Source organism: Choloepus didactylus, chromosome 7, assembly GCF_015220235.1.
Source record: "Choloepus didactylus isolate mChoDid1 chromosome 7, mChoDid1.pri, whole genome shotgun sequence".
NCBI classification, from domain to species: Eukaryota; Metazoa; Chordata; class Mammalia; order Pilosa; family Megalonychidae; genus Choloepus; species Choloepus didactylus.
The window spans coordinates 11,032,766-11,057,729 of record NC_051313.1 but is presented as its reverse complement, the minus strand read 5'-3'; the positions used below and the strand labels follow the sequence as shown (position 1 = coordinate 11,057,729).

General features: G+C 44.9%; 1 protein-coding gene across 11 annotated transcripts in view; it reads right to left on the bottom strand.

Moving 5' to 3' along the window:
* Nucleotides 1-24,964, bottom strand: part of MAP7 (microtubule associated protein 7) — a 174,749-nt gene that overhangs the window by 7,081 nt on the left and 142,704 nt on the right. For 9 of the 11 annotated variants that reach the window (XM_037842476.1, XM_037842480.1, XM_037842481.1 and 6 more), the window contains 10 exons: nt 22,174-22,287; nt 17,424-17,575; nt 13,280-13,389; nt 12,658-12,941; nt 10,662-10,833; nt 9,478-9,649; nt 9,170-9,271; nt 8,358-8,408; nt 8,199-8,256; nt 5,981-6,083 (listed from right to left, as the gene is read on the bottom strand). In XM_037842476.1, coding sequence (XP_037698404.1) covers nt 5,981-6,083; nt 8,199-8,256; nt 8,358-8,408; nt 9,170-9,271; nt 9,478-9,649; nt 10,662-10,833; nt 12,658-12,941; nt 13,280-13,389; nt 17,424-17,575; nt 22,174-22,287 — 1,318 coding nt within the window. The remainder of the gene's footprint in view (nt 1-5,980; nt 6,084-8,198; nt 8,257-8,357; nt 8,409-9,169; nt 9,272-9,477; nt 9,650-10,661; nt 10,834-12,657; nt 12,942-13,279; nt 13,390-17,423; nt 17,576-22,173; nt 22,288-24,964) is intronic. The other 2 variants (XM_037842472.1, XM_037842479.1) reach the window with 1 other exon arrangement.

Genomic DNA, 24,964 nt, shown 5'->3' with positions numbered 1-24,964 from the left:
TGAATAAACACGCCCCTCCATTCTATGGGAGCTGCCCCTGAAAAAGCTGCTCCCTCGAGAACTAAACCTGGCTTCTGGAGTAATAGGGACTCACTCAGGTTCACAAATTTTTTTACTTCCTTAAAAAGCTGGCAGGACACTGAGAGCTCACATGCTCTACTCTGTACCGACAGTGGGAACCAGTCAGGCGGACATGAGTTGGGGAAGGAGAACATCTTCTTTCAGCCTCTAGACGATCCCACAGAGGCAGAGGGCTGGAGAAGCTGGGGCCCTCGGGGTTGGAAGTAAGACTCAGGGTGCTCGTGGCTGAGGGCTTCTCTGAGAACAGGGATCTGGCCTTTGCTGCGAGGAAACGCAGCGTCAAGAGGACACTGACCCCTGGCTGCCGTGGGGCAGTTTGTGGGCGCACCTCTGAGGGCAGAAAGGGGGCGCGAAGGTGACCCAGCTCACAGAACTCATTTGCTTTTCCGGGAGAGAAGGCACCTGAGACGTGGGAAAAATGAAACTTCTCCCAGTGTGAGTGAAGAAGGATCTTCATTCCCAGGAGTGGAGCTGTCTGGTGAAAGCAGACCCGGCCGCAGTGCTTGTGGCATTTGCCACGGTGGATTCCACAGGGCGTATCAGCCACATCCGGTTCTTCAGAAGGGAGCCTGGGGACATCCTATCAGCGATTTAATTCACTGGTGGAAACTGCTCTAACCTGGGCGCAGAGGAGGGATTTAATAAAGATGCGGACTGATTCAGAGGATCGAGGAAAGCGTAACTAAACATGAGGCACAGAGGTAAAAACACTGACTTCGGCAGGTGATCTCAAGATTGACTTGGAGTAAACTGGAGCATCAATGGATGTAACTTATTTGTAACTTTAAAGTCTTTAACAGGATTGCAGACATAAAACCATTTAAAAATGCAAGTCCCCAATGAATCAAAGGGAATGTTTATTCAAGCACAGGAAACGGACTTAGGGATGGGTATCGGAAGTAGGTGCCCATGGGTCCTTCTCTAGCTGGAAGCACGTAAGTGCTGAGAGCTCCAGGCATCAGTGCTAGGATTAATTTATAATAATCTGGAAGACATGCGGGATGGAAAACTAAAGTATGCAGGTAATGTTCCTTCTGGAAAATGCAAGTCCTAAGACTAATACCTTGAGGACAGCGGAGAACACTGTGCAAGGAGGGACGGTAGGCAACGTGAAGCAGAGAGTCTGGAAAACTGTCCTTTAAAAGTGAGAACTATGGGTCACCAGGGAGGCAAGAGACCATGGAATCACTGTGCGCCAGTTTGACCGTTATGGATCCCAGGACAGCCATGTTCTTCTAATCCAATCTTATGGGTGCAGACTATTGTGGGTGGGGTTTTTTGATTAAGTTGTTTCCAGGGAGATGTGACCCTACCCATTCAGGTTGGGTCTTGATTAGTTTACTGGAGTCCTTTAAGAGAGCTCACAGAGAGAAGGGGCTCAGAGAAGCTGAGAGCGCCATTCTGGAGAGAAGCTAAAATACGTAATCCAGAGTTTGCCCCCAGGAGAAGCTAAGAGCCAACACAAACCCAGAGGCTTGAAGATGCAGACAGGAAGATGTTTGGAGATGATTAGCTAAGAGATGAAGCCCAGAGTTTGCCCCAGAGAAGCTAAGTGAGAACCCACAGTCACTTAAAGAGAAGGCCACTGGAATCAGAAGCTGACACAGGTGTTCCAGATGCCACAGCCTTTCTTCAGTGAAGGTATCCTCTTGTTGATGCCTTAGTTTGCACACTTTTATGGCCTTAGAACTGTAAACTTGTAACTTAATAAATCCCCTTTATAAAGGCCAATCCATTTCTGGCATTTTGCATAACAGCAGCTTTAGTAAACCACAACATGCTGAACTGTCACACTGAACTGTTTCCTGGTGACACTGACACCATATGGGAGGGAGGGAGGGAGGGAGGGAAGGAAGGAAGGAAGGAAAGGACACCAATAAATTGCTAAGCATAAGATTTTGGGATACCAGAAGCAACAGAAATGCATTTTTCTACACCATCACTCTACTGCTAATGCCCAAGCCTGTGTCTCTTCTGGAGACTGCACTTTGAGAAGGAGAAAGATAACATCTAATACTTGTAAGGTATGCAGCTGTTTTCAGAGCTTTTTGCAGACACTATTTCATTGGACCCCCCGATACCTTGTGGCGGAATGCTATTTTCATGTTCAGATGAAGCAACTGAGGCTTAAGGAGGTTATCCCAGAGTCCCTGAGCTTCTCAGAGGTAAAGCCAGGGATCAGTCTAGGACTTTGGTTCTAAAGCTGCCTTTCTCCCACCCTGCACTCGTGCTGAAGAACCTCTAGGAAACAGGACTAAAATGCTCAAAGAGCTGGAGTGGGTGCTTGTGAAAGGTGAGATAAATGGGTCGGTTACTGATTTATTGTCTCTCAGGTCCAAATCCAGCCTTCACTGCTGCTCTGGGAAACTCGATCTGGGTCCTTTAAATATGTCTTCTTTGTCACCTGGCAGGGTCATAAGCTTTGTCAGCAGAGGCTGCTGGAGAGACGCTGAGGGAGAAAACAGTTTTGCTTCCTGGTTCCCTGCAGCGTGCGCGGGGCTTCCTCTTGTTGGAATAAGTACAACAAACTGCATAATGAGGTGCTTTTATTCCTCTTAGGGCTACCTTGTGGCTTCACAATTAGAACCCAGAGTGGTCACAGACCAGGTTTTAGATCAAACTTTCCACACCCTTCATCATTTTGTATCTATTCCTCTCTGCGTTCACCTTCTAAATGGAAGATTCCTAATATGCTCACTCTGTCAACCTGAGTCTGGCGAAGATGTGATGCATCATGAAAACACAGACTGTTTCCAGACTGGTCTGGACACATTCAAGGAGGACACATTTATAAATAATTAAGGGAAGCCGAGTTGCTTTGTGTGAATCATGCAATGGGGACAAACTTAACATCACATTAAACAGTCCCCACAGGCCAGTGTTTCTCAGAAATGAATGTTTCCCACACTAGGGTTCTTTACATGAATTTTAAAAAAACTTGTTTCACCCTGATAAAAATTTTTTTTAAGTCAACAGAATACTCTGATCATGATGTGGTGAGTTTTGCGACATGATTTTTTTTTTTTTTTTTTTTCTGTTAAATTTTTTTTTTTTAATCATCATTTTATTGAGATATATTCACATACCACGCAGTCATACAAAACAAATTGTACTTTCGATTGTTTACAGTACCATTACATAGTTGTACATTCATCACCTAAATCAATCCCTGACACCTTCATTAGCACACACACAAAAATAACAAGAATAATAATTAGAGTGAAAAAGAGCAATTGAAGTAAAAAAGAACACTAGGTACCTTTGTCTGTTTGTTTGCTTCCCCTACTTTTCTACACATCCATCCATAAACTAGACAAAGTGGAGTTTGGTCCTTATGGCATTCCCAATCCCACTGTCACCCCTCATAAGCTACATTTTTATACAACTGTCTTCGAGATTCATGGGTTCTGGGTTGTAGTTTAATAGTTTCAGGTATCCACCACCAGCTACCCCAATTCTTTAGAACCTAAAAAAGGTTGCGACATGATTTTATTCCTCAATTTTGAATGTGGGTTCCAGAGCATATTGACGTCATGTGGTACCAGCTGATCCGACAAGGACTAATGACAAATGAACAGGATCAACTGGCCAAATAAATAATGGTAGTGCCAAGGGCCATCAGGCTACACTGTATGAAAAGAGGTTTGAGGTTTTAAAGTTGTCTCAATAGAGAAAAGCCTGGGGTGAAATGAACCATCAGGGACCCACAGAGTCATAAGCATCCCTAGTGCAAAAGGGGACAAAGAGTGGCAAGTGTGTACTGTAGACTAAATTTCAGACAAATATCATTCTTCAAAATAAATGACTTTTGTTTAATTTGAATGTGCTTGGTCTCTCCGTTTTATCTATGCTTAAACAGTTGTGATCTGTTGGTTTGGCTTTATAGATGAATAAGAGCTACAGAAGTCTTGAGCCCCATTTTATGCTTGTACATCTAAGTAAAAGTAAATCAAGTTAGATCTGCTAGAATTTTTTTCTCCCCTTTACAGTGGTTTTAATATGCTAGGGTCTTCCTAATAGCATATCCTGATGCTTGTATTTGATACTATTCTGGCTCTGCCTCTACTGGTAGGAGAAAGAGAAGATGCAGTCTGTGCTTAGCGCTGCCTTGATGATTTGACAGGGATCACCCTCCCTTTGTGACAAGAGACGATTTATTCTTTAGGTAAAGATGGATATGTTTGCACCTATAGCCTCTGTGAACCATTTTCACATCTTTTATAAAGCAAGTATTCGTATGCCTCCTCTGATGGTCAAAGAAAAATCCTAAGATATGCAAAGGTTGACTTTCAGGATTTGAACTGGTAGTTTTTAAACTTCTTTTAGAATTTCAATTTCCAAATATTTTTTCTCAATAAATACATGATTTAAATATACCTGACAGATGGATGAACTAAAAGGCCCAAAAAATAATTTTCTCTTGTAAACACAGAAATATGCATCCTGGATTTAAATAATACAGAAAGGTACAGATGCAAGTTATAGGACTACACTTTTGAAAAATTACAACTTGTTATTTTTCTATATGCAGGGGAGGCTAAAAGAGAATAGGATTCTATTTTAATTCTATATAATTTTTATATATAATTCTAGATTACTTATATCCTGTTACATAGCAAAATTATGCTTCAGGTTCCTATCTAACGATTAATTCCTTGGTAATTTCACCATTGAAAAGAGTCAGCGAATGAATAAATTAATTTTATTGATCAGACAGACTTATCAGGAGGTTAATAAGCTGTGGTTTGTGTTGCTGTTCCTCTCATAACAACAGGGTCCCATGGTACTTATTATTTTTTCCTCAAAACCTCTGAAGCCAACGAATTGAATATTGTATATTACAGCAGTTGGGAATGAATTTTTTTGGGAAAATCAAGTCATAACTAAAACTAAGAGAAAATATAATTTAATTCATATCTTAGGTAATTATGACAGATTTATTCAACATAAATAAGAACTTATTAAGATCTCTCTCAGGAAAATTATCCTTTTTGTCTTATACTAGGCCAAAAAGTAAAAATGAAAAACAAAATCCATAGTCATAGAAAGCTACCAATAGTTGGATGACTTATCTTTGAATTGCTGCCAATTATATTATAAAATGTTAAATTGTATGTTTTTATAAGAAATAACATTAATTTGAGGACCTTCAAGTCTCCAGTGATAGCAGCAACTCTAGTATTATAGATAGGGAAACATAAAATAATTATGTAAATTTCAAATTTTTTTTTTTTTTCAAAAAAAGTCATTGCTAAAGTCTTGGAGCATTATTAAAAATATTCCCACACGTTCCCCATGACTCAGTTTTTAACTACAGGCTATGACTACCTTTATTTTCATATTTGAAAAAGCTCTTCTGATGTTGTTGATACAAAGCTAGTGAAGAAAAAGGCACTCTTTCTTCCACCCACATTCCTTTGCTGACTGTTGTTAGCAATTGATTCTTTAGTCAGAAGCCCGGCTGCTAATGATATTCCATAAGAAATACTGGCGTCTACATTACTTTTATTACAGGACACACCTGAGGCCCACCGTGACCTTACGTTGGCTAAAATACAATTGGTATATACCAGGAAAGGGCACAGATATGGGCCAGGTCAGGTTAAACACACACAAAGAAAACTAACAGATCACTCCCTGTAATTTTCTTAAATAGTCCCACTAAAACCTCACCATCATTTTTACAGACTCAAGAAAAAAATTATTTTCCCCTTTTCTCAGAGAACAGAATTACTAGCTCTGCCAAAAATTAATGAACTTCAATGAAAAAAAAAATCTTAATGTTAAAACTCCGGAATTCCTTCAGGCCCAGAAAACCTCGCAGGCTGGAGGGGTGAGGGGTCCGAGGAGGACTCCTTTGTCCCCCGTGTTAGGGAAAAGGCCCCGCTGCTTCACTCACCTCTCCATGGCCACTGTGGATTGTTGTGAGGTGAGCCCAAGTGGGCTGGACGCTGGTTCTCCCTTTCCTGGAGAGTCTGTCGAGCACGGAAGGGCAGATACCGCTAGACACGGCCAAGGAGATGGAACAGAGGGTTACTAGTATTATACTATCGAGCCCAAGCCCCCAGAGTCAGAATGCCTCGGTTTATGTTCCAGCTCTGCCACCTACCAGCTGTGTGACCTCAGGCAGGTCACTGAAAGTTTCCAAGCCTCACCTTCCTCGGTATCCACATTTGCCTGCACTAAATCAACTCTGAACAAAAGTATGCAACGTTCAACCAAAGTGACGAATGGAACAGCAGTAAATGCACTTGATCAGGTTGACAGGGAACATCTCTACTTAAGGACACAGAACAAATCACCATGGGATATCCAAAGCTACAAAAAATGTTTTTTAAAACTCAGTTCGGTTCTCGTTCCACTTAGAACAATGAGGATTTCCTGAGTGGATGGCACCTCGCTTGCCAACTCAGTGCCCAGGATTAGCGTCAGCTGACGATACTGATGACTCACTCTAAAATCAGGGACAGTTACTTACAGGCTTATAGGTCTTCACAGAGGTCAGAGTTTCAGGAAAAATGGTAGTAGCTTATGGTTTGAACCCAATGTGACAGAGTAACTGAAACAATTTCAAGGAGTTTTATTTCACAAGCTGGCACAAATTCAATAAAACTGCCAGAGGTTTCACCTTCCCTCTTCTCTCTGCTCATTTTTGGTTGAAGTACAAAGAATACTAAAAGAACTGGTAGGGAAATAGCAGGAAGAGGAAAGATGAAAAATGACAAGGAGGCTGGCCATGCACACACTACAGAATCAGCTCCTCAAATCACCCCAAGGTGGTACGATTTACATCTTAAGTGACCATGCTGACAACTCACAGTGGTTATGCCTCTATCTACTGCAACATTCTTGGAGATGGCATGCCAAAAATGCAACCACCAGGACTACTGGCCAAAGAAATATAATTAGGGCATCTTTAAGACAGCATGAGCACCCCATTATAAAGGAATTGGGATATACCAGAAGTTAGAATAGCTTCTACTGAAACAAAACCAAACCCCATATTTTGATAATATTTTACATTTGAAACCACCCCCCCCCCCACTTTTTTTAAACAGGTAATGTTCTTTCACATAAATACTATGGTTTGATCTTTATTCCAGCCCTGTGAGGTGCTCTAGTCTTTTTGTTTTTTGTTTTTTGTTTTAACAGGAAAAGAAACTGAAGTAGCTCTGATCCCTTCTGATCCTACTGCAGATGAGGAAAGCGGAAGACTGAATGACAAGCGATCGACTCAACCACCCGCAAACACGACCAGCATTTGAGCCCATCCCTTGACCTGCAGGCTCCCCAGGGGAGGGTCCCTGCCTGCTTGTTTGCACTGGCACAGAGAAGAGGCTCCAAAAATGCTGTCTATTCTAAGAGAAAGCACCCTCTACCTCCCAAGGCTGCAGTGAGGATTAAACAAGAAAATGCACAAAAGATGTACCCAACATCAAAGGAGACACTTAGTAAATATTAATTGAATCAGAGTACTAAACTTTACTTCTATTTAGCCAAAATTTGGTTTTAAATAATTAAGAAATCAATAATCTCTGCCCAAAGCCTGTAGTATATTAACAACTTTCTAAGGGAATTTCAACAGATTCTTAATTTTAATGCTATTCTTATATCAGAACTAAATGAAATAAAGTTTAGATCCTGTTTTCAGAACTGCCACAAGTACAAGGTGTCAAAATGCAGAAATTTAAAGTCTTCAAGACAAATATAAATATGTGTTATTTTAGCAGATAGTACATGGTGAATGAAACTTAATTTTAAAAACTCAAAGGAAACTCCTAATCCCATGTATATATACATATGTGTATGTTTATACATATATATGCATACACGGATACATACAAATATACATATCTACACAGAAATATATACATAAATATATGCACACAAATATATATATCTGATATAAAGTGATTTAAGATATTAAGCACTCCATTAGAGTATAACGAGGAGCTGAAAAATCACTTGCCAGGGATGTTAGGAAGACACACACCTAAGCTTCTGGGGTCTATGAACAGCTTTTTTTTTTTAAAATCAGTCAATGAATATCTTGACCTCTAGAGAATCACTTCAAAATTTTTATGTTTTGATTGACTTGACATCACGGAAATAAATACCTGTTTCTTCGGTGAGGGTTCCTTTAGCTACATCTCCATTTCTCTGGTCAACAGTTTTCTGCCAAAAAAAATTTTTTAAATTTACAATTTGAGTTATCACCAAAAGTAAAGAAAACAAAAAACTCCACATGCCTTAATAGGAAATGGCCATCTCAGTACCTTCTCTGCAGCTTCTGTTCTCCTGGTTCTTTTCATGATCTCTTCAAGTCGCTACAAGAAAGGAAGAATTTGGCAAAAGAATCAGATACGGGAAGAAAGCCAGTCTGGCCCATTCTACCAGTGAAGCAAAGAGCAGAGGATTAAAAAGTAACTATTATTTTGGGAAAGTGTCATACCCACGGATGTGTCTTAACCGGCTCAAGCCACACAAAGCGGAAGCATGGAGAGGGATTTCTTTGGAGGAGAGTATCAGTGCTGAGAGCCACTCCAGTTTATCTGGAATGGCTGCAACACATTTGCGTTCTGATGGGCTGAGCTTGCCCTGGTTGAACGTCTCCCCCACGTTCTGGAACGTCAGAACACGCCCCTGTTTGAAAAAGGGTCTTTGCAGATGGAGTCCAGTCAAGATGAGGTCACTCTGGATTACACTGAGCCCTCAATCCTACATGACTGGTGTCCTTGTTTAGGAAGAGGGCAAACTGGACACAGAGGGAAGATGGCCGTGTGGAGACGGAGGTGGAGAATGAAGTGAGGCACCATGAGCCAACGAGCGCCTGGGCCTTCAGGAGCTGGGAGAAGCCAGGAAAGGGTCTTCCCTGGGAACTTTAGAGGGATGTGGCCCCACTGACCCCTTGATTTTGGACTCCAGCCTCCAGGATTGTGAGAGAATAAACTTCTGTTTGAGCCCCCACCCCCTCTGCGGTAGGACTTTGCTGGGCAGCCCCAGGAAAGCAGCACTGAGCGGCTCTCTCTCCTTGGACTGCGTCCAGTCCCCGCGCTGAGGGCCCCAGCTTCTGCCGCGGTGCAGCTACCTTCTTCCTCTCCAGGCGCTCCTGCTCCTCCTTCTGGAAATGCTTCTCTCGTTCCTGCCGGGCCCTCTCCGCTTCTTCCCGGACACGAGCTTCTTCTTCTTTCTAAAAACGAAAGCTTGGCAGCTGCTCCAGCAAATGGGCAGCTTCTCCTGAGCTCTCAGGGGCCCCGGAGGAGGAGCCCGGATGGCGGGTGGAGAGGGCGAGGCAGTGAGAGCTCAGAGCCCGGACACCCCGGGTGCTCGGCCTCCCTGCGAGGGCGAGGGCGAGGGCGAGGGCGCGGGCTGCCCCTGCTCCCGGGGCCCCGGTACCTGCTTGCGGGCGCGCTCCGCCTCCTCCCGCTCGCGCCGGGCCCCGGTCTCCGCCAGCCGCCGCAGCTGCTCCTCCTGCTCCCTGGCCTGCTCGGCTTCCAGCCGCTGGGCCTCTTCCTCCCGGCGGCTCCTCTCCTCCGCCGCCCTTCGAGCCAGCTCCTCTTTCTTTTGTCTGTTTGGAGACACGCGGGAGGGTTATGAAGCGAGGCCGGAGCTGGGGGAGGCGCGCGGGCAGTCTGCTGGAAAGGCCGGGCAGGAAAGCTGCTCGTGCGGGGCCGCTCAGCCTCCTGGCGGGACACGTGCGGGCCGTCTGTCCCTCCCCTCCCTTCCCTGGCCCCGGGGACACCTGTGGGCGACTGAAGCAAAGCGCAACCACTGCTATTTCAAAGAGAGCTTTCTTCTTTAAAGGATCTGCTATGTAAGTATTTTCAAAGGCAGAGAATGGTTTAATCCAAAAATGTGACATTTTAGGAACGAATCTGAAGCCAAAATAAAGAGGAAATCTTTGCAAATGAATAAATAAAGGACAGAACGTTCTGTCCACCACGAGGGCGTGCATCCTCAGCTGCTTTCCCAGGACAGGAGATGCACAGGCCACCCCTGTTGGGAGCGGGACGGGGAGCACCGAGGGCTTCCTTCCCCAGGGGAGCAGCCACCCGACAGCAGCCTCGAGACCCCAGAAGGCGCCGGCAAGCAGATGGCCCCTGGCGTAGTGTCCGGTGGGCGCCCAGGTAGCCTGGACATCTCTCCCACCGCCTGAGGGAAATTCAGTCCGGGACACAGACACCATGAGCGCTTAGTGTGAGGTTTAAGATGAACATCACTAGAAAGACGAGGAAGCATGGAGATTGGAGATACATTAAAGTAGAAAAAACAGGCTGCACAACCGTCCCTCTCTTGTGGTTCTGAGTCTGTAAATACAGACGGTACAGGGCAACTAAAAGGAGCGCCCGAACTGTACACGTCTATTAAAAACTGCTGAGATTATGGACACTTTTTTTTCTTTAAACCTTCCTCCATTCATGCCGTGGTGTTGTCATTACAAAAAGAAAATGGGATTTTGAAAAACCGCTTGGAGGACCACCACCCAGAAGCAGTTCTGAATTGGCCCACCCACTGGCCCTGCCCACCTGCCCATGGCGGCCCTCCCCCCCCGGAGGCGTCAGGTTCCCGAGGGCCTTTACCTCTCCAGCTCCTCCCGCTCCCGCTCCTCCTTCTCCCGCTGCTCCCGAGCCAGCCGTCTCTTCTCAGCCAGCAGCCGCGTGGCCTCCTCCGGGTCGGTGGTGCCCGCGGATGTCTTGGGAGAAGGGCCGGGCGCCACAGCGGGTGGCGGGGTGGGGGCTGTGGCCGGAGAAGCTGGACAGACAGGTACAGGGAGAAAAGCAGCTGGGAACAAGAGGCAAAGAGCACTGCAAGAGCCTGCCGCGCACCCCAGGCCGAGGAGCCGTCATTCTCAGAGAAAGGGAATGTCTGCGGCTCTGTGTTCTCACACTTTCTCTGTATTCCATCTGTAGCTGAGCAACAGACAACAAAAAGCGACACATGTCAGGCCAACATCCCGATGAGGTCACGCTCTGTCACCGAGGCTCCTTTTTAGCCCAGTTCCAGCATCTACCGGCTGTGTGCTGAGTGAGCGCAGAGCTCCGCCTTGGGCTCTGCGGGAAGTTACACGCGGAGCAAAAAGGAGACGAGCTCCGCCCTCTGTCTTCATTACATTTTAAAAGTTCCTGCTCTTCAGTAACTGTATGTTCCTAGGGCAGGGAAGCCCTTCTACAACCATCCTCAGCATCTGTGCCAGGGGCCCAGGTTCCCGCTGGGGAGATGATACCCAAGCAAGAGGCTGACAGGTCTAGGATAGGAGGGACCTGGGGCCTCTGCACATCGCGGTGAGTCCTGATGCCAAGATGCAAGAGGGGGGCAGAAGTTCCTGACCTTATTCAAATTTAGGACAACGACCCAGAGAGTGGGTGCAGCAGGGACCCCACAAAGAAACACTTCTGACCTCTGACTGCACGAGACCCTCTTGTCAAACTGACCTTTCACCTTCTGCTCTCCCAGAGTTTTCTTTACCTTCATGCCACTCTTCAGCCCTTCTCTTCTCCCTCTTTCCTTGTAAACAACACTGGGCTCTTCCATGCTCTGACAACACTCACATCTGTCCTGAATCATCTATTCTTTCTTTGCCCCTACCTCTATCTTCAAATGAAGTCTGAAGGAGAAAACTCCTGAATGAAGACAATTTTCAGCAAGGAATATTGGATTCCTAATTTCCGCTGATTTTAAACGTCTAAACAGCATCTGGTTAGCATGGCAGAGATGAGGTCCACTGGGCCTTTTGGAAAACATTCAGAGCTCCATCAAGCATGTAGGCTAATAAGCCAGTAAACTCTATGTGTGGAAACAGGGTTGCTGGATTTAACAGACTGTCCTGTGTTTTATCTGGCAACCGGACCTAAGAATCAACTGGCAAGCTTAGGATCCTTGGGGCCTGGGATCCACTCCACAGGGTCTGATTCGGTAGGTCACAGGTAGGGCCCAGGGATCTGTATTTTGAAAAGTCACAAAGTTGCCGCAGCTTCCTCCTTATTCTCTCTCCTAGATCGCTCCCTCTGGGGGAATCCAGCATGGCCAGCACACAGGCTATGAGGACATCAAGCAACCCACAGCAGGGCCCACAGCCAACAGCCTGTGAGGGAGCCTCCTCCACACCCCCAGCTCCCACTGAAGCCTGAGATGACGGCAGCCCCGGGGGCAGCTCACCTGCAACACTACGGGGTGCCCTGAGCCAGAACCGCCCAGCAGAGCTGTTCCCAAATTCCTGTGATGAAATAAATGCTTGTTCTTGTTTTACACCAAGCTTTGGGGTAATTTGTTAAACAGCAAAAATAATGGATGCGACAGGTGATTCTGCTGCAGGGCTCTGAACAGCAAAACACTCAACTCAGCCAATAAAAGGACTCAGAAACCATGCTTGAATAAACATGCAGTCGCCCCAAAAATCGGTGTTTGGATGTATGAGTCTACTGTCTTTATACTTAAGAAAATTATACCCAAAATTAGCCTCACAGTAAAATTTCCAAGTCCCCAAAACGGAAAAAAAAATGCCGAGTAAAAGCAGCGCAGGGAGCAAGTGCTCCTCCCAAACCACCCGCATCCCCTCCCTGACCAGCTACATCTTACCCAGGGCGGCCTCTGGTTCCAGCGGTGTCCCCTCCTCAGCAGAAGCTTCTTCCACCCTCCCTAGAGGAGCTCTGCCCTTGAGGGTGGGCTCACCAGCCACCCCCTCAGGTCCCTTCTCCAGGTCTTTCTTCTCAGGCTCCCCTCTGGCTTCTCTCTTGACTGGGCGGATGTTGCCGGGGGACGGGGGCTGGCCCCGTGCAGGGGCGGCCTTGGCCGAGCTGGGGGTCGGGGAGGAGACTGGTCTGGGCGTGCCGGGCAGGTGAGGAAAGGACTTGGACGGCAGCCTGGGCAGAGACGAGCAGCGTGTCGAGAAGGGCCCATGCCCGATGTGGCCGGCCGGACCCTGCCCGCTTCCCTTGACCCCACCGTGGGCCCAGAGCACCAATGGATGGAAAAGAAATGAAGACATGCAGCTGGGCGTGCTGGTCTTTCACAGGTAAATGCAGGCATAAGTTCACTGCAGAGGCCCTTCCACTTTTCTTTCTCCCTTCCTTTAAGGGGGGAAATGCTATCGGCCAGGCCAAAGTTAAACAGAGGGGGAGAGCAGTTCCTTCCCAGAGGACAGAGGCTGTCTGTCCTTCCCCAGCCCAGAATGAGCCAGCTGCCTCCATTTTCCACTTACCAAAGCCGGGAGGAGCCTGGGGCCCTTGCTTTGGGATGAGCTGGAGATGGAGCCCTTCTGATGCCCGACGTGAGGTGGAAGGGGACATTCTCCCTCTCTCTCTTATAACCCTGAGTCCAGAGAAACACAATAATTAGATTTTTCCATGAGCGAGGCAACTGCAGGGGGCTGCAATCTATCTAATGCCTCGGTGGAAAATTTCTAACTTGGTCACATAAACCAGACCAACCCAACAAAAGGCTCTTGCTAGCTTAAAGTGGAATATTATAGGTGAATTAACACAATGCCAACATTAAAAATAAGTTTCTGGGTGTGTGATTTGGAGTTATATTTGTTAAAAACAAAAAAAGAAAGAAAGAAAATTTGACACACTGTTAGAAAGGACCTATACTCGCCATCTAATATTACCTGGAGCAAAATATCTCCTAGTCTGGTCCACCCCACGCAAATGTCAAAATAAACTATCACTTTCAGGCTTTATTCTTCCCTTTTAATTAAAACACATATTTATCTCTTACTTTCTTTAGGATTTTTTTTCATCCCATACCTGTCTCCCCTCTCCTTTTTAAAAATGTACGTGTCTGCTATCAGACTATATTAATTCACTGTTTTCTTCATATTGATGATACAGAAACAGGTCTTTGCTCACCTAGTGTCCTCTTGCCCTTGACAAAAAGCCAGGTTCAAGGTGAGGAATTTTACCTGTCTTCACTCTTCTTCACCTACGGTGCAACTAAAACCTGAGGGTGGGTCAAAACATCAGCTCTCCTTTGACTGCCAGCAAAGAATTCAGCCAGAGAGATGACACTTTTCCCAGGTTGAAACGAGCAAAGGAAAACCCAGAGAAAGGGTTCTGATATTCTCCAATCACTCAAGAAAAGAGAATGCACAGGGTAAAACAGACTCATTCCAAGTATCTGAAACTTTCCTACCTCGTTCCTTTAAGGTAAGGGATGGGAAAGTAAAATTGCTGGGGACACCTCTGTGGACCCCCCAAGTCAGTCCTTCATTCTCTGGGGCCTGTGAAGGAAACCTGAATGCAGGGGTGCAAGGGAAGGGGCAGAATGCTATGCCACTTCAGGGTAAACATGCTGGTAGTGTGCCTTTCCTTTCCTCCTTTCCTTACCTGCTCAAGCATCAACTCCCTATTCCTTCCCTCCCCTTTCGTTGCCCTAAGAGTCCCTTCCAATTGCTTCCATCTTCCTTAGTCGTATCCTGGATGATGGACTGGGCTAGAGGTGGGGGAAAAACATCTAAGAGTCAACTAACACTCAATGTCTTCCTGGATTTTCTAAAGGGAACAACTGAAGAAGGGGACAGGAATGAGCTTTACAAATGTGAGCCAGCCGCAGGACGGCCTGGCCTGCAAAGGCAGGAGGTGGGCCTCGGAGGGCAGCTGCATCTGCAGCTGCAACCATCCTTTGGGGCCTCCCTGGCAGGTGCCCAGGGTGGCAGTTATGTCTCCGGCAGATCAGTCCCCAGGGTAAAATGCACACGGTGCTCCCCAAGGAAGGGTTGGGCAAGGCACCTGAAGTGGCATCCCCCTCCCCCCCAAAAAAAAACCCAGTTTATTTCTGTTGCAGTCAGATCCAGGAGAGATCTGTATGGGAAAATAAATCAGGAAGGGCAATTTGTTATGTGGGGGCTTAGGAACAATTTCATCCTCTGTATATTGATAACAGAGGAATCAGAGAATGAACCTACATAGAAAGTACACAACCCTCGGACAGGCATCTTTTTATTAAAGCACTATTGAGACAATTACTTCTTTTTCTCCTAAAGTTGACCTCCCTTTAATCACCTGGGGGCAGGGGGAGCAGGGGAGGAGGAGCTTGGAGAAATGCTTCATAAGTGAGAAAATTGCCTCCATTCTCAGTTTCTTAGGTTTTCTGGACCCTTTACTCTCATGCTGGTTTATTCTGGATGTGGCTTTTTACATTTGGAGACAACACCCTCCCAGGCAGGTGGGATTTTTTTTTTTTTTTTTTTAAACCACCTTAAATCTTTTAAATTTCCTTTCACTGGTCTCGGTACCCAAACACCCATTTGGGGACCACACAGGTGAAGGGTGCTCCTGACTCCCCGACCTGAGCTAACAGCCAGTGGTCTATCCGTTCATTTATCTTTCCCTTCACCACTTCCCACGAGGCTGGGGGGGCAAGGGGGGGGCATGCACAGCAACCTGCCCACGCCAGGGACCGGGACTGTATTCTGGAGCTCACCCAACCTCAGAGAGGGGCAACGGCATCCCACTGCCACTGGTGAGACAGATAACCCAAGACGGTCTCAGGCCTTGGAGGGGTCCCGCACTCAAAACCAAGCACCACCTACCAGCAAGAGGATGATTTTAGTTTTCCAACTAGAGGTAAGGTTTAGAGCACATAAATATCCCCCAGAGAGATGACACACTGACAGATCCTCCACGGCAGTGCTGACCAACAGAATCTTCTGCAATGATGGAGACGGTCTATGCTTTCCAATATGGTAGCCATTAGCCACATGGGGCTATGCGAATTTAGATCTAAATTAATTGTAAGTAAATAAAATGGAATATTCAGTTCTTTAGTCTCACTAAACATATTTCAAGTGCTCAATAGTGGCCGTTTGAATTTAAATCTAAATTAATTAAGGATTCAGTTCGTTGGTCTCACTGCATTCTGAGAGCTCCCGGAACTGGACATACAGCGCCAGGGTATAAAATACCCCTGGACTCACTTTCGGGCAGTAGTTATCTGGCTAAGCCTTTGGGTGTCAAGAGGTGAAAAGAATGCCAACAGACAACATCAGGAAAGAGAAAGGCAGAGAAAAAGAAAATATGGGAGGAAAGTGGAGGCTTAGAACACATGATGACAAATCTGTCTCATTTAATCTGTTTGCCAAAGGTTGGCCTCATCCCTCATGGAGGGCTAATTTTTGTTTTTGGCTACAACAAGAAATTTTGCTTTAGTAAATGTTCTTCTCCCCTCCCCGATTAGTATCCAGTGTTTGGGGCTAATGCTGTTCTGTTTATTGCTTTTTGGCCACAGCCGGGATCTCTCCTGCCGGCACGCTAACAAACTGAATCTCCACAGACATCAAAGGGACTTGCACCTTTGGCTTAAAGGGCAGGAGGTCTGACTCAATCATGAATTAAATGCTGATTCCTGAAAGCCTGAAGGGGCTTGAAAGAAAATTGCCTGTAGGCAAAATCATCAAACTTTCACAACCCTCGAATTATCCTCAAAGGTTTAAGCAAAATCCTTTTAAGTGTCCATCAGATTTAAAATCTCAATTGCACCAGGAAGTGAAGACTTAAAAATATGGTTCCCGCCTTTCATTAAACAGCTCATAGTACTGTCGCGGGAGAGAGGCAGTGAGAGCTGGTGGACTGCGAGTCCCATAAAACCAAAGTACAATGTCTTAGGACCACAGAATGACATCTGTATCTTTCAACAGATACAAAATAATCACACAGTTTAAAGCAAAGAAGAAAGATCCCACGAGACATCCAAGCTTCCTCATTAAATTTATAGCATGGTGAAAACTCACATTAGCTCAGCCACCTTGCCAACTACAACAAGTCAAATTATATTCTCAGCTTAGCAAAATGTGAGTTTATAACATAGCCCAATAGCCTTTCAAGAATTAAATACTTAGCAAATAACTAGTATTTTCAAAATACTTTTTCACTATATTTAAGCTCTTGGCAGGGATTGGCTAAACAGGATAACTGTTCTTGAATGTGCTTGTTAGTGAACCATGTTTAGATGTCACCCAGCTTCTCGACAAGGTTGGAATCAAAGTGCCGAGTCGGCAGTCAGGCCCCTTTCCCCTACAAAGGTCCCTTGGTTTTCTTAATTTCAAAAATAAAAGTTTCTGGCATTGCATTTATTCGTATGGAGGCTCCATAAGACAGTCAGCCACTCACACATGCTTGAACAAAGAGCAAACGGCCCTCTTCAATTCAAATGTTTGGAGGGAGCAAAAGCCCCACGTGGAGAGAAAGTGAGGGGACGCCCCGCCGCTGGCCTGACGCCGGCTGGTGCCCGGGGGTGCGGACAGCACGGCCTCCCACGCAAACCCACGCCCGCCTTGGTGCGGCGTCCACTCTGCACAGTGGCTGCACCTGCTCCCAGGTGTGCCGGCAGCGCACATTGCCACTCACCGCCGTGCCAGGGTTGTTCCTCCTGCGTGCAGAGCCCTCAGGGGCGGTCGCAAAGAGTCGGGGTCGCTCCAGGGGGTTTCTAGAGTGTGCAGCTTTGTAGGGCATGATGTTGATGGGGCTGCAAGATGCTGAACGAGGACAAATGGGGATAACTAGGGTGCAGGTGATTGTTTTACACGCAAGAGTGCCAGAGGAGCAGTTGGAGGAGAGCCAAAAGCAGGTTCAGGAAGAGGAGCAAAGCAGAAATAGAGAGAAAAGTAGGGAGAAGATGTTATTACCTAGAAGCTCCCAGAACCATCATACTCAACTCTCCTCAGTGTCCTACAAGTTTTGATGTGTCCAAAAGGAAGGCATGTTCAGGCTGGAATACATTGTTAGCTATTTGGTTCTTAAAACACAGATTGAAGCTATAGATGGAATCCAGTGACAATGGAGAGCAGATAATGGCTTTATATTCCTATAACCGGATGGTTCTGGTAAAGTGCTACATTAAAGATAAAGGTAATTTTATATAAGGACTGGTTTATAATCAGATTTTTGCTAATTAGTTTTAAGATGGAGCAGGAAAGCAAGGAAGTGAGCAAGCAAGCAAGCAAGCGAAGATATACTAAAACTATTGCAGGAGTCAAGTTCAACAGCCAGTGGGGGAGAAAAGCAACTGAATTTCTAAAATGTTGAATGACCAAGTCTTACCAGGTGTTAAGACTTGTTACAAATATAACAATTTTCAGGACATAAAAAAATATCTGCACATTTCATCTATTTAAAGGCAAATCAAATGCATGCTTCTGGATTTTCCCAAATGCCAAGGCATCTGATGGTTCATAAGCAACAGCAACAGAAAATATGGGGAGATAGGTCATAACTCTTTAAAATGGTGACGAGAACATAAAAATGTTAGAAATGCAAAAATAAGGTTGAATCATGAATAGCTTTTGCAGTCTTACTTAAGATGAAATATTTTCTTTCAATTTTTTTAAAAATACAAAGTTGCTGACCATCCACTTTCAAAGGAACAGCAATTTTGAGTAGCAATGTCTTGAAAGGAATTCACGTAACACTGCACAGTATCAAAAGTGACGGGCCTAAGGTTCCATGGTTCATGTCTGAATCTCATCCAGAAATCTTGCTTTCCAAGCAAAAAATAAAAAAACTCTTAAACATGACTACTGATGAGAATCCTATGTATTCGGTTTGGACCATGTTATAAAGTGATTTTACCCAATTCTACTCATTGTAGGAACCCTTCAAAGAGACTCTCACACCAGCTGAATGTATTACTAAATTAAAATTAAATAAATTAATAAATAAAAATCTCCAGAGTTAACAAGGCAAATTTGTGGTAATCTTTATATCAGAATTATAGACGCTTAAAAATATTCAATTATTTTGGTTTAATCTACAGACAGGAGGCGGGTCAGTCCACATCTTTATTAATGTGCTCTCTTTCGTTAAATGCCCCATAGTATCTCCTGGTTGTCACTGAACAGTCAAGACAGTGATGAGAACAGAAGCTGCACTGTGTTTCCCATCATCTATACATCTCCTATTTCTTCAGGAGAAAAGTCACTTTGCTTTCCCTCAGTTCTCTTTACAAGAATGTGTCTTACTTGGGAATTGATAAAAATTTCGACCTCAATGGTGAGGGAAGGTTCGTTTGTACGGTGAGGAAGGGGAAATGACTTGAAAATCATCTCTTCTCAGATGCTACCACAAGGCACCTGCATTTTCCAGGCAGGGAGCATAATTCAAAGCCCTTCCAGGCCAACCAAGGGCCTGACATCCTGGCACCTGGCACCTGAGCAGGCTTAACTCCAGCAGGTACATGGGTCTAGGGCACGTCCAAGGGTCACGAATCTCTAGAAAACAGGCCAGTGCCCAGGCCTTCAGTCAGACACTGGAAAAGGAACGCAGACCAGAAATAAGATTTCTTCTTCTTCTAGTGGAAAAACAAATTCAAGAGGTGTCTGAGGTGCAGTTTCCGAGGCCATCTGGACCTGGGTCCTTCTCATCACGCCTCCCTGTTCATCCTTTATTCTGGTGCCAAGGCCAGACCAAAAAGGGACAGAAACAGCCTCAAAGCAACTTGAATGTGCTCTATCGAAAAATCCTCAGATTTAATCATTCAGCGAGCACCTTCTGGCTAAGACAAACATTATACATTCTTTCTAAGGGTACTAAGTTTCATGGAAGACGTTATCTGTTCCGAACAGCAACTCCTATTGAAACCTGAAAACTTTAAATCAACTATTCTAATAATTTTGCCCTCCTGAAGAAAGAATAAGGGTGATATATAGTTATTATTTCTTTTCCAAAGTGCCCCTTCACCCCAAAGTTTAATTAAACACGAAAATCCATTCATGGAAATTCTCTGAGATGGTCTTTCATGATACCTATATTTCCTCCTGTTCTTGGTAGCAAGTGCCCATGAAGTTATCTCTTTCAAGATGTTTTCTATGAAATAGTTGCAGAAGAAAGATCACGCAGGTCAGCTGGCTGGAGTGCAGCACAGAGAATAACGGAAAAAAGGCACAATGGAGTAATACTCTGTGCAGGTTCCATTCTAAGCCTTTTACACGTATTAACTCATTTAATCCTGGGCTCTAATGAACACATGCATTTTAAGTGTTCTGAAAAAATGGACATGGAAAAGTCAACCCCAAGCAGGGGCAGCAAATGAGAGGGCTGAGGCTCTGATTTCCACCCTCAGCTGCTCCCACTGTGTGCTCGGGGATTTGCAATCACCCACAGCCCTAGGGGGAAGGAGGGCTGATTCCACCCACTGCCATAACCCAGGCTTCAGGTGTGGGTCACTATCTTGCCAATGTCAAGGGACAACACTAAAATGGGGAGACAAGAAAGAAAAATCAAGGGGAGTAGATGGAAAAATAAAAGGGAGGGGAGGGAAAAATAAAAGTGATGGAAACAGTGTTTCTGACAGGATAACTGGAAGAGATGTTTACATATACAATTCCACATGGATTTTTTTTTAAAAAAAATCAAGAATTTGGGTCCATTAAGCATAAGCTGTACCAATGCAAGAGTAACCACGATCTCGAGAACATATTAATAAAACTGGCAACTCAAAGATGTGCATTGGCTCACACTAAAATGAATTATAGGAATGTATCAAGCTCTGAAAAGAATAATGGAAAGCTGTGAAGCACAGAAGAGCCAGTCAGCAGATGAAAAGCACCTTGATTGAGCATATCAGTGAAGAAGGCAGAGAGGAAGACGGGCAAGAAGAATGGGTGGAAAATGAGGAGATGGTGTTGGAAAAGACTAGAGGAAGAGTGAAAGAATTAAGAAGAGTTAGTGATGACAGAAATAGGAAAGAAAGACAATTTTCTAGCTGTGAGGCAGTCCCTTTTAGCACAAAACAACATACAATGTGGAGATCCAGAAGCAAAACTCAACTATATAGATCCTAAGAACTGAAAAGCAATTTTGCAGGTCCTTCAATGAGCTGAATATGAAAACATTCTTGACTTGTATTAAAGTAATAAATTTGTGGGCATAAAAAATAAATTATTTTCAAATAACCCATACTTCTCCTTCCAGAAAAGCCTCAGATGCAATAAGGAACAGCTCTGAGGACAGGAGAGTCACTTTACAGAAAACATATGGAATCCTGTGGTCCAGTTAGTTAACTGCCCAACTGTCTACAAGGCATTGGCCAGGGAACTGAGGATCAAGGGTAAGTACGTCTAGGATCTGGGCCACTGCCTTTCCAGGAGGCTCAACTGTCACCACACTTGTTTTCCAAGAGTGGGTGGTGGGGATACCCCCACCTGCTAATGTGAGAATTAGAGTTAATCCTCATGAGCTCATGGGCATTGTAGATGAAAGACACCAGAAAACCACCAGGAATGATTTGTAAGGAGGGTTGATGAACCTGCTTGCAGAGGCAAAGCATTTTTAAAAGGGACTTCAGTGGCAGGCACTTTCCTAACTGCCAAAGATGAAGGCTGGTGGACAGGTCACGGAGATATCCCAACTGTGCCCAGAAATATTTGGGAAACATGAATCAGTTTACTACGTGAGAGCTGGTACCAAAAACCTGGAATGTACCCTTCTTTCCAACTACATACAGGCTCTAGGAGAACTTCTCATTAAATTAATTGGCTCATTGAGGCATGTTTTGCATTTTAAACAAGTTGAGGATTTATAGCTAATTATAATAACCAGTACTTGGCAGGTTTTACACATTTGCAAAGAATTTAACAAATAACACTATAATTAGCCTTCTCTGCACTTTTGGCGATTGGGAAGGGTAGTATTCCTCGATTACATATAAAAGACTGGCACAGAAGCAGAAGAGGCAAGAAACTCTATGCTTCAATAACAGGATTGTGCTCTGATTTTATTCCCAAGTCCACACACTGTTATTAAATACAAAATTATTTCTATCTCTGACCATCTGCTCAGAAGGGCAGTAGGGAAGGGATACTTTTCTCTGGAAACGTTAGGAACAGACAGAAGCACCTGATGCCATCCGATCCCGGGGAGCTGCATGCTTTGTCTGCCTGGCGTCTGGAGTCCAGATAAGATGCTACAGGCTCAGAAAAGGAAACAACACCAGGGGCCTGAAACTGACACCAGCAGACACCTTTCCAGAGCCACTCCACCCAGAGCAGAGAGGCACACGTCAGGAAGAACCCGAAGCGTGAGCGGATGGGTGCTGGCTGCTCAGAAACACTTTGGAGGGGCTGCGTTTCCTCCCCAGGGGAGTCCCGCTTTGGCCTTTTACCTGCGTCTCCAGACAGCGCGGCTGTGCTTTTACTTCTGGCCAGGAAGGAGTGTGTGGGCGTCAGGAGTCTGTGAACGACGCTGCTCTCCCAGGGGCTGAGCTGCAGGCGGCGAGCTAGATGTCACCATAAGCAAGATGTTAGAAGCATTCCTCCCAGGGGCTGGAGCGAGCCGGGCATCACCGGGCACCACACCTAGCGCTCTCTGGGTGCAGTGGGCAGCCTCCAGGCTCTCCAGGGAGGAGCCCGGCCCACGGGGAGCAGCTACTCCATATGCGGATGCTCTTGGAAATGCTGAGCTTGTGGCTGGCTCTAATCGGTTCTAAGACCTACATTTTGTTACCCTCCTGTGGTGGCACACAGGTCTGGCATGAACACTGCTGACCCCAGGCACACCGAGCTGAAGGACAATGGACAGTAGCCAGGAAAGGGCTTGGATAATTCACACCAGCAGAGGCTTGGGCAAGTTAGGGGAAGACTGGATTTATATAACAGATAGAACAGGTCCCCATTACATTGTGTTTGATCTCCAATTGGGGGGTTGGGGCGGGAGGAGGGGGATTAACTATAATACAAGGAGAGAGGTCTCGTGAAGTTTTGTATGGAATTTCCTTTCTGACTCTTCCATTCAGCAAGCCAAGGTTCTGACAGCTCCCTGTTTGGCAACGTAAAAATTTTCACTGAGGAGCCAAAAGGCTAAGGCTGAAGCAAGATCAAATTAAACAGAAAAGCCAGAATCCGATATAAACATAATTCTTGAAATTACTAGTGGGTACCTGAAGAATCTAAAAAACAAATTTAAAACCATGCAATGAAGGATGGTCCTAAATTATATCAAGACTAGGCAGGATCACTGTTAGGAAATGCACGCCAATTATAAATTAATTACTTTGCTTATATCATTGGTTTCCAGTGATGGCCTGTGAAAATACACAAGGACATCTAAATATCAGGTGAGACTCTTGCAATACCTACAAATATTATTAGCATAAAGTGATCACACATCTCTATTTTAGAACACACACTCAAGTCACATATGTTTATATTTTAAAGGAATGGCGTTTAAATTCTAGACTCTCTAGGGTTAAATTAAATCTTATCTGGCATTCAGACACTACTAAAAAGATCTGTTCTAGAAACTTCTTTAACAGTTACAAGGTTAGTAGACTGAATCATGGGATAAGTGCTATTACAAACTATAGTGTGTCAGTGTGTATGTGCACTTGTGTATGTGAAACACCAACAGAAAACACTGAACCTAAAATTAGAATACATTCACAGAATAAAAGCATCCAAACAAACAGTGATTAGGGTTAATTGAAGATCTCCAACAGAACTCGATTTTCAGAAGAAGAGAAAGGGAAGAAGGAGATGACTGCTTCCTTCTCGTACACTCTGTGGCATGGCTGTGGTCTAGGACTTCAGAGATGGGTCATTATTGCAAATGTAAGTTTCTTTTTTTGTTCTAGAGTAAGAAGTTCAATTACTTTATTTCTGTGGGTTTTCAAGGCATTAACCAATGAATTTGCTTCAAATGAAGATCTTTAAAGACCCACTTTAACTTGTGCTTAAAACAAAGCCAAAGAGATTTGTTACAGAAATCCCGAAACTATGAATGAAAGATTTCACCATGTAAAACATGGTTCCAATCTACTGCATTCACAGCTATGCCTGGAACAAGACAGAGCAGCAGAGCAGGTCTCTTACATTAGATGACTTTTCAGAAAAGGTTAGTAAAGGAGTTATTTTTTTTTTTTTTCTATTTTTATTTTTTTAACCCACCACCTAGAGGGGTCTGAGTTTTAGATCATAAGCTCCTGAAGGAAGAGAGGAAAATTTTCACGGAGCAAATCTACGGTACTGATCCTATGTAAGTACTTAACAGTGAGATTCCCATAGAGGCCATCTAGCTCAGGGAAGGTGAACTCACTGGCTTCCAAGGTCACACAGGTGAACATAAGCAGCATGGGCAGCCCGGGGTCCAGGCAGGAAAGTGCTAGTTAGGTCCAGGTAACGGGCGCCAAGCAGAAACGCAGGCAGGTGGTACCAGGCCCTAATTTTTCATGAGAAGTGGGCATTCTAAATGTTATAGGAGACTGTCCATTGTTTAAATGTTGGCAGTTAATTCAAATTAAAACAAAACAAAACCACTGCTGTTTGCCAAACAGGACATTATCTGTGAGCAGAATTCAGGGTGTGGTCCACCACTATGTCTTCTGATCTAGATTCTAGGAAAAACTGTATTGCCTGATTTTAAGCCAAGGGTAGGCAACTTCATGCTTGCTTTTTTCAAACTCTTCTTCTTCCTCAAAAAACAAAACGTTGATTAAGCTTAAAAAGAATAAAAAATATATGCTTTTAATGCAATTATTTCTAGTGGCAACATTCTCTGCTGCAGCAATTAACAGAAATCTCTAGTAGCCAGAGGTCTCCTTTGACCTGGGTCATCTTATCAGTCTGTGCGACACTATGTTCAGTGAAGCAATCAACATGTTTCAAAACTGGGAGGGCGCAGAGCTAAGGACACTGGTCACTGGCTCTGAAGGCCCAGCAATCCCTCTTTCCCTGCTAGACCACAAGGGCGTGGGAGCCGGGTCCTCAGGGAGGGCCTGCGGAAGCACAGTTTGGGGAAGTGGCTATTGGGAATTAGCATGGGAATACTTCAACAGCATGTTTAACAGAAAGTAAATATGGATTTACTTTGAAGGAGCACAGACCAATACTTAGTTCCCAGATGGACACAGCCCTGAGTGCGACCCTTTCCGTCTGCGATCTTATCAGTGTCCCTGCTGC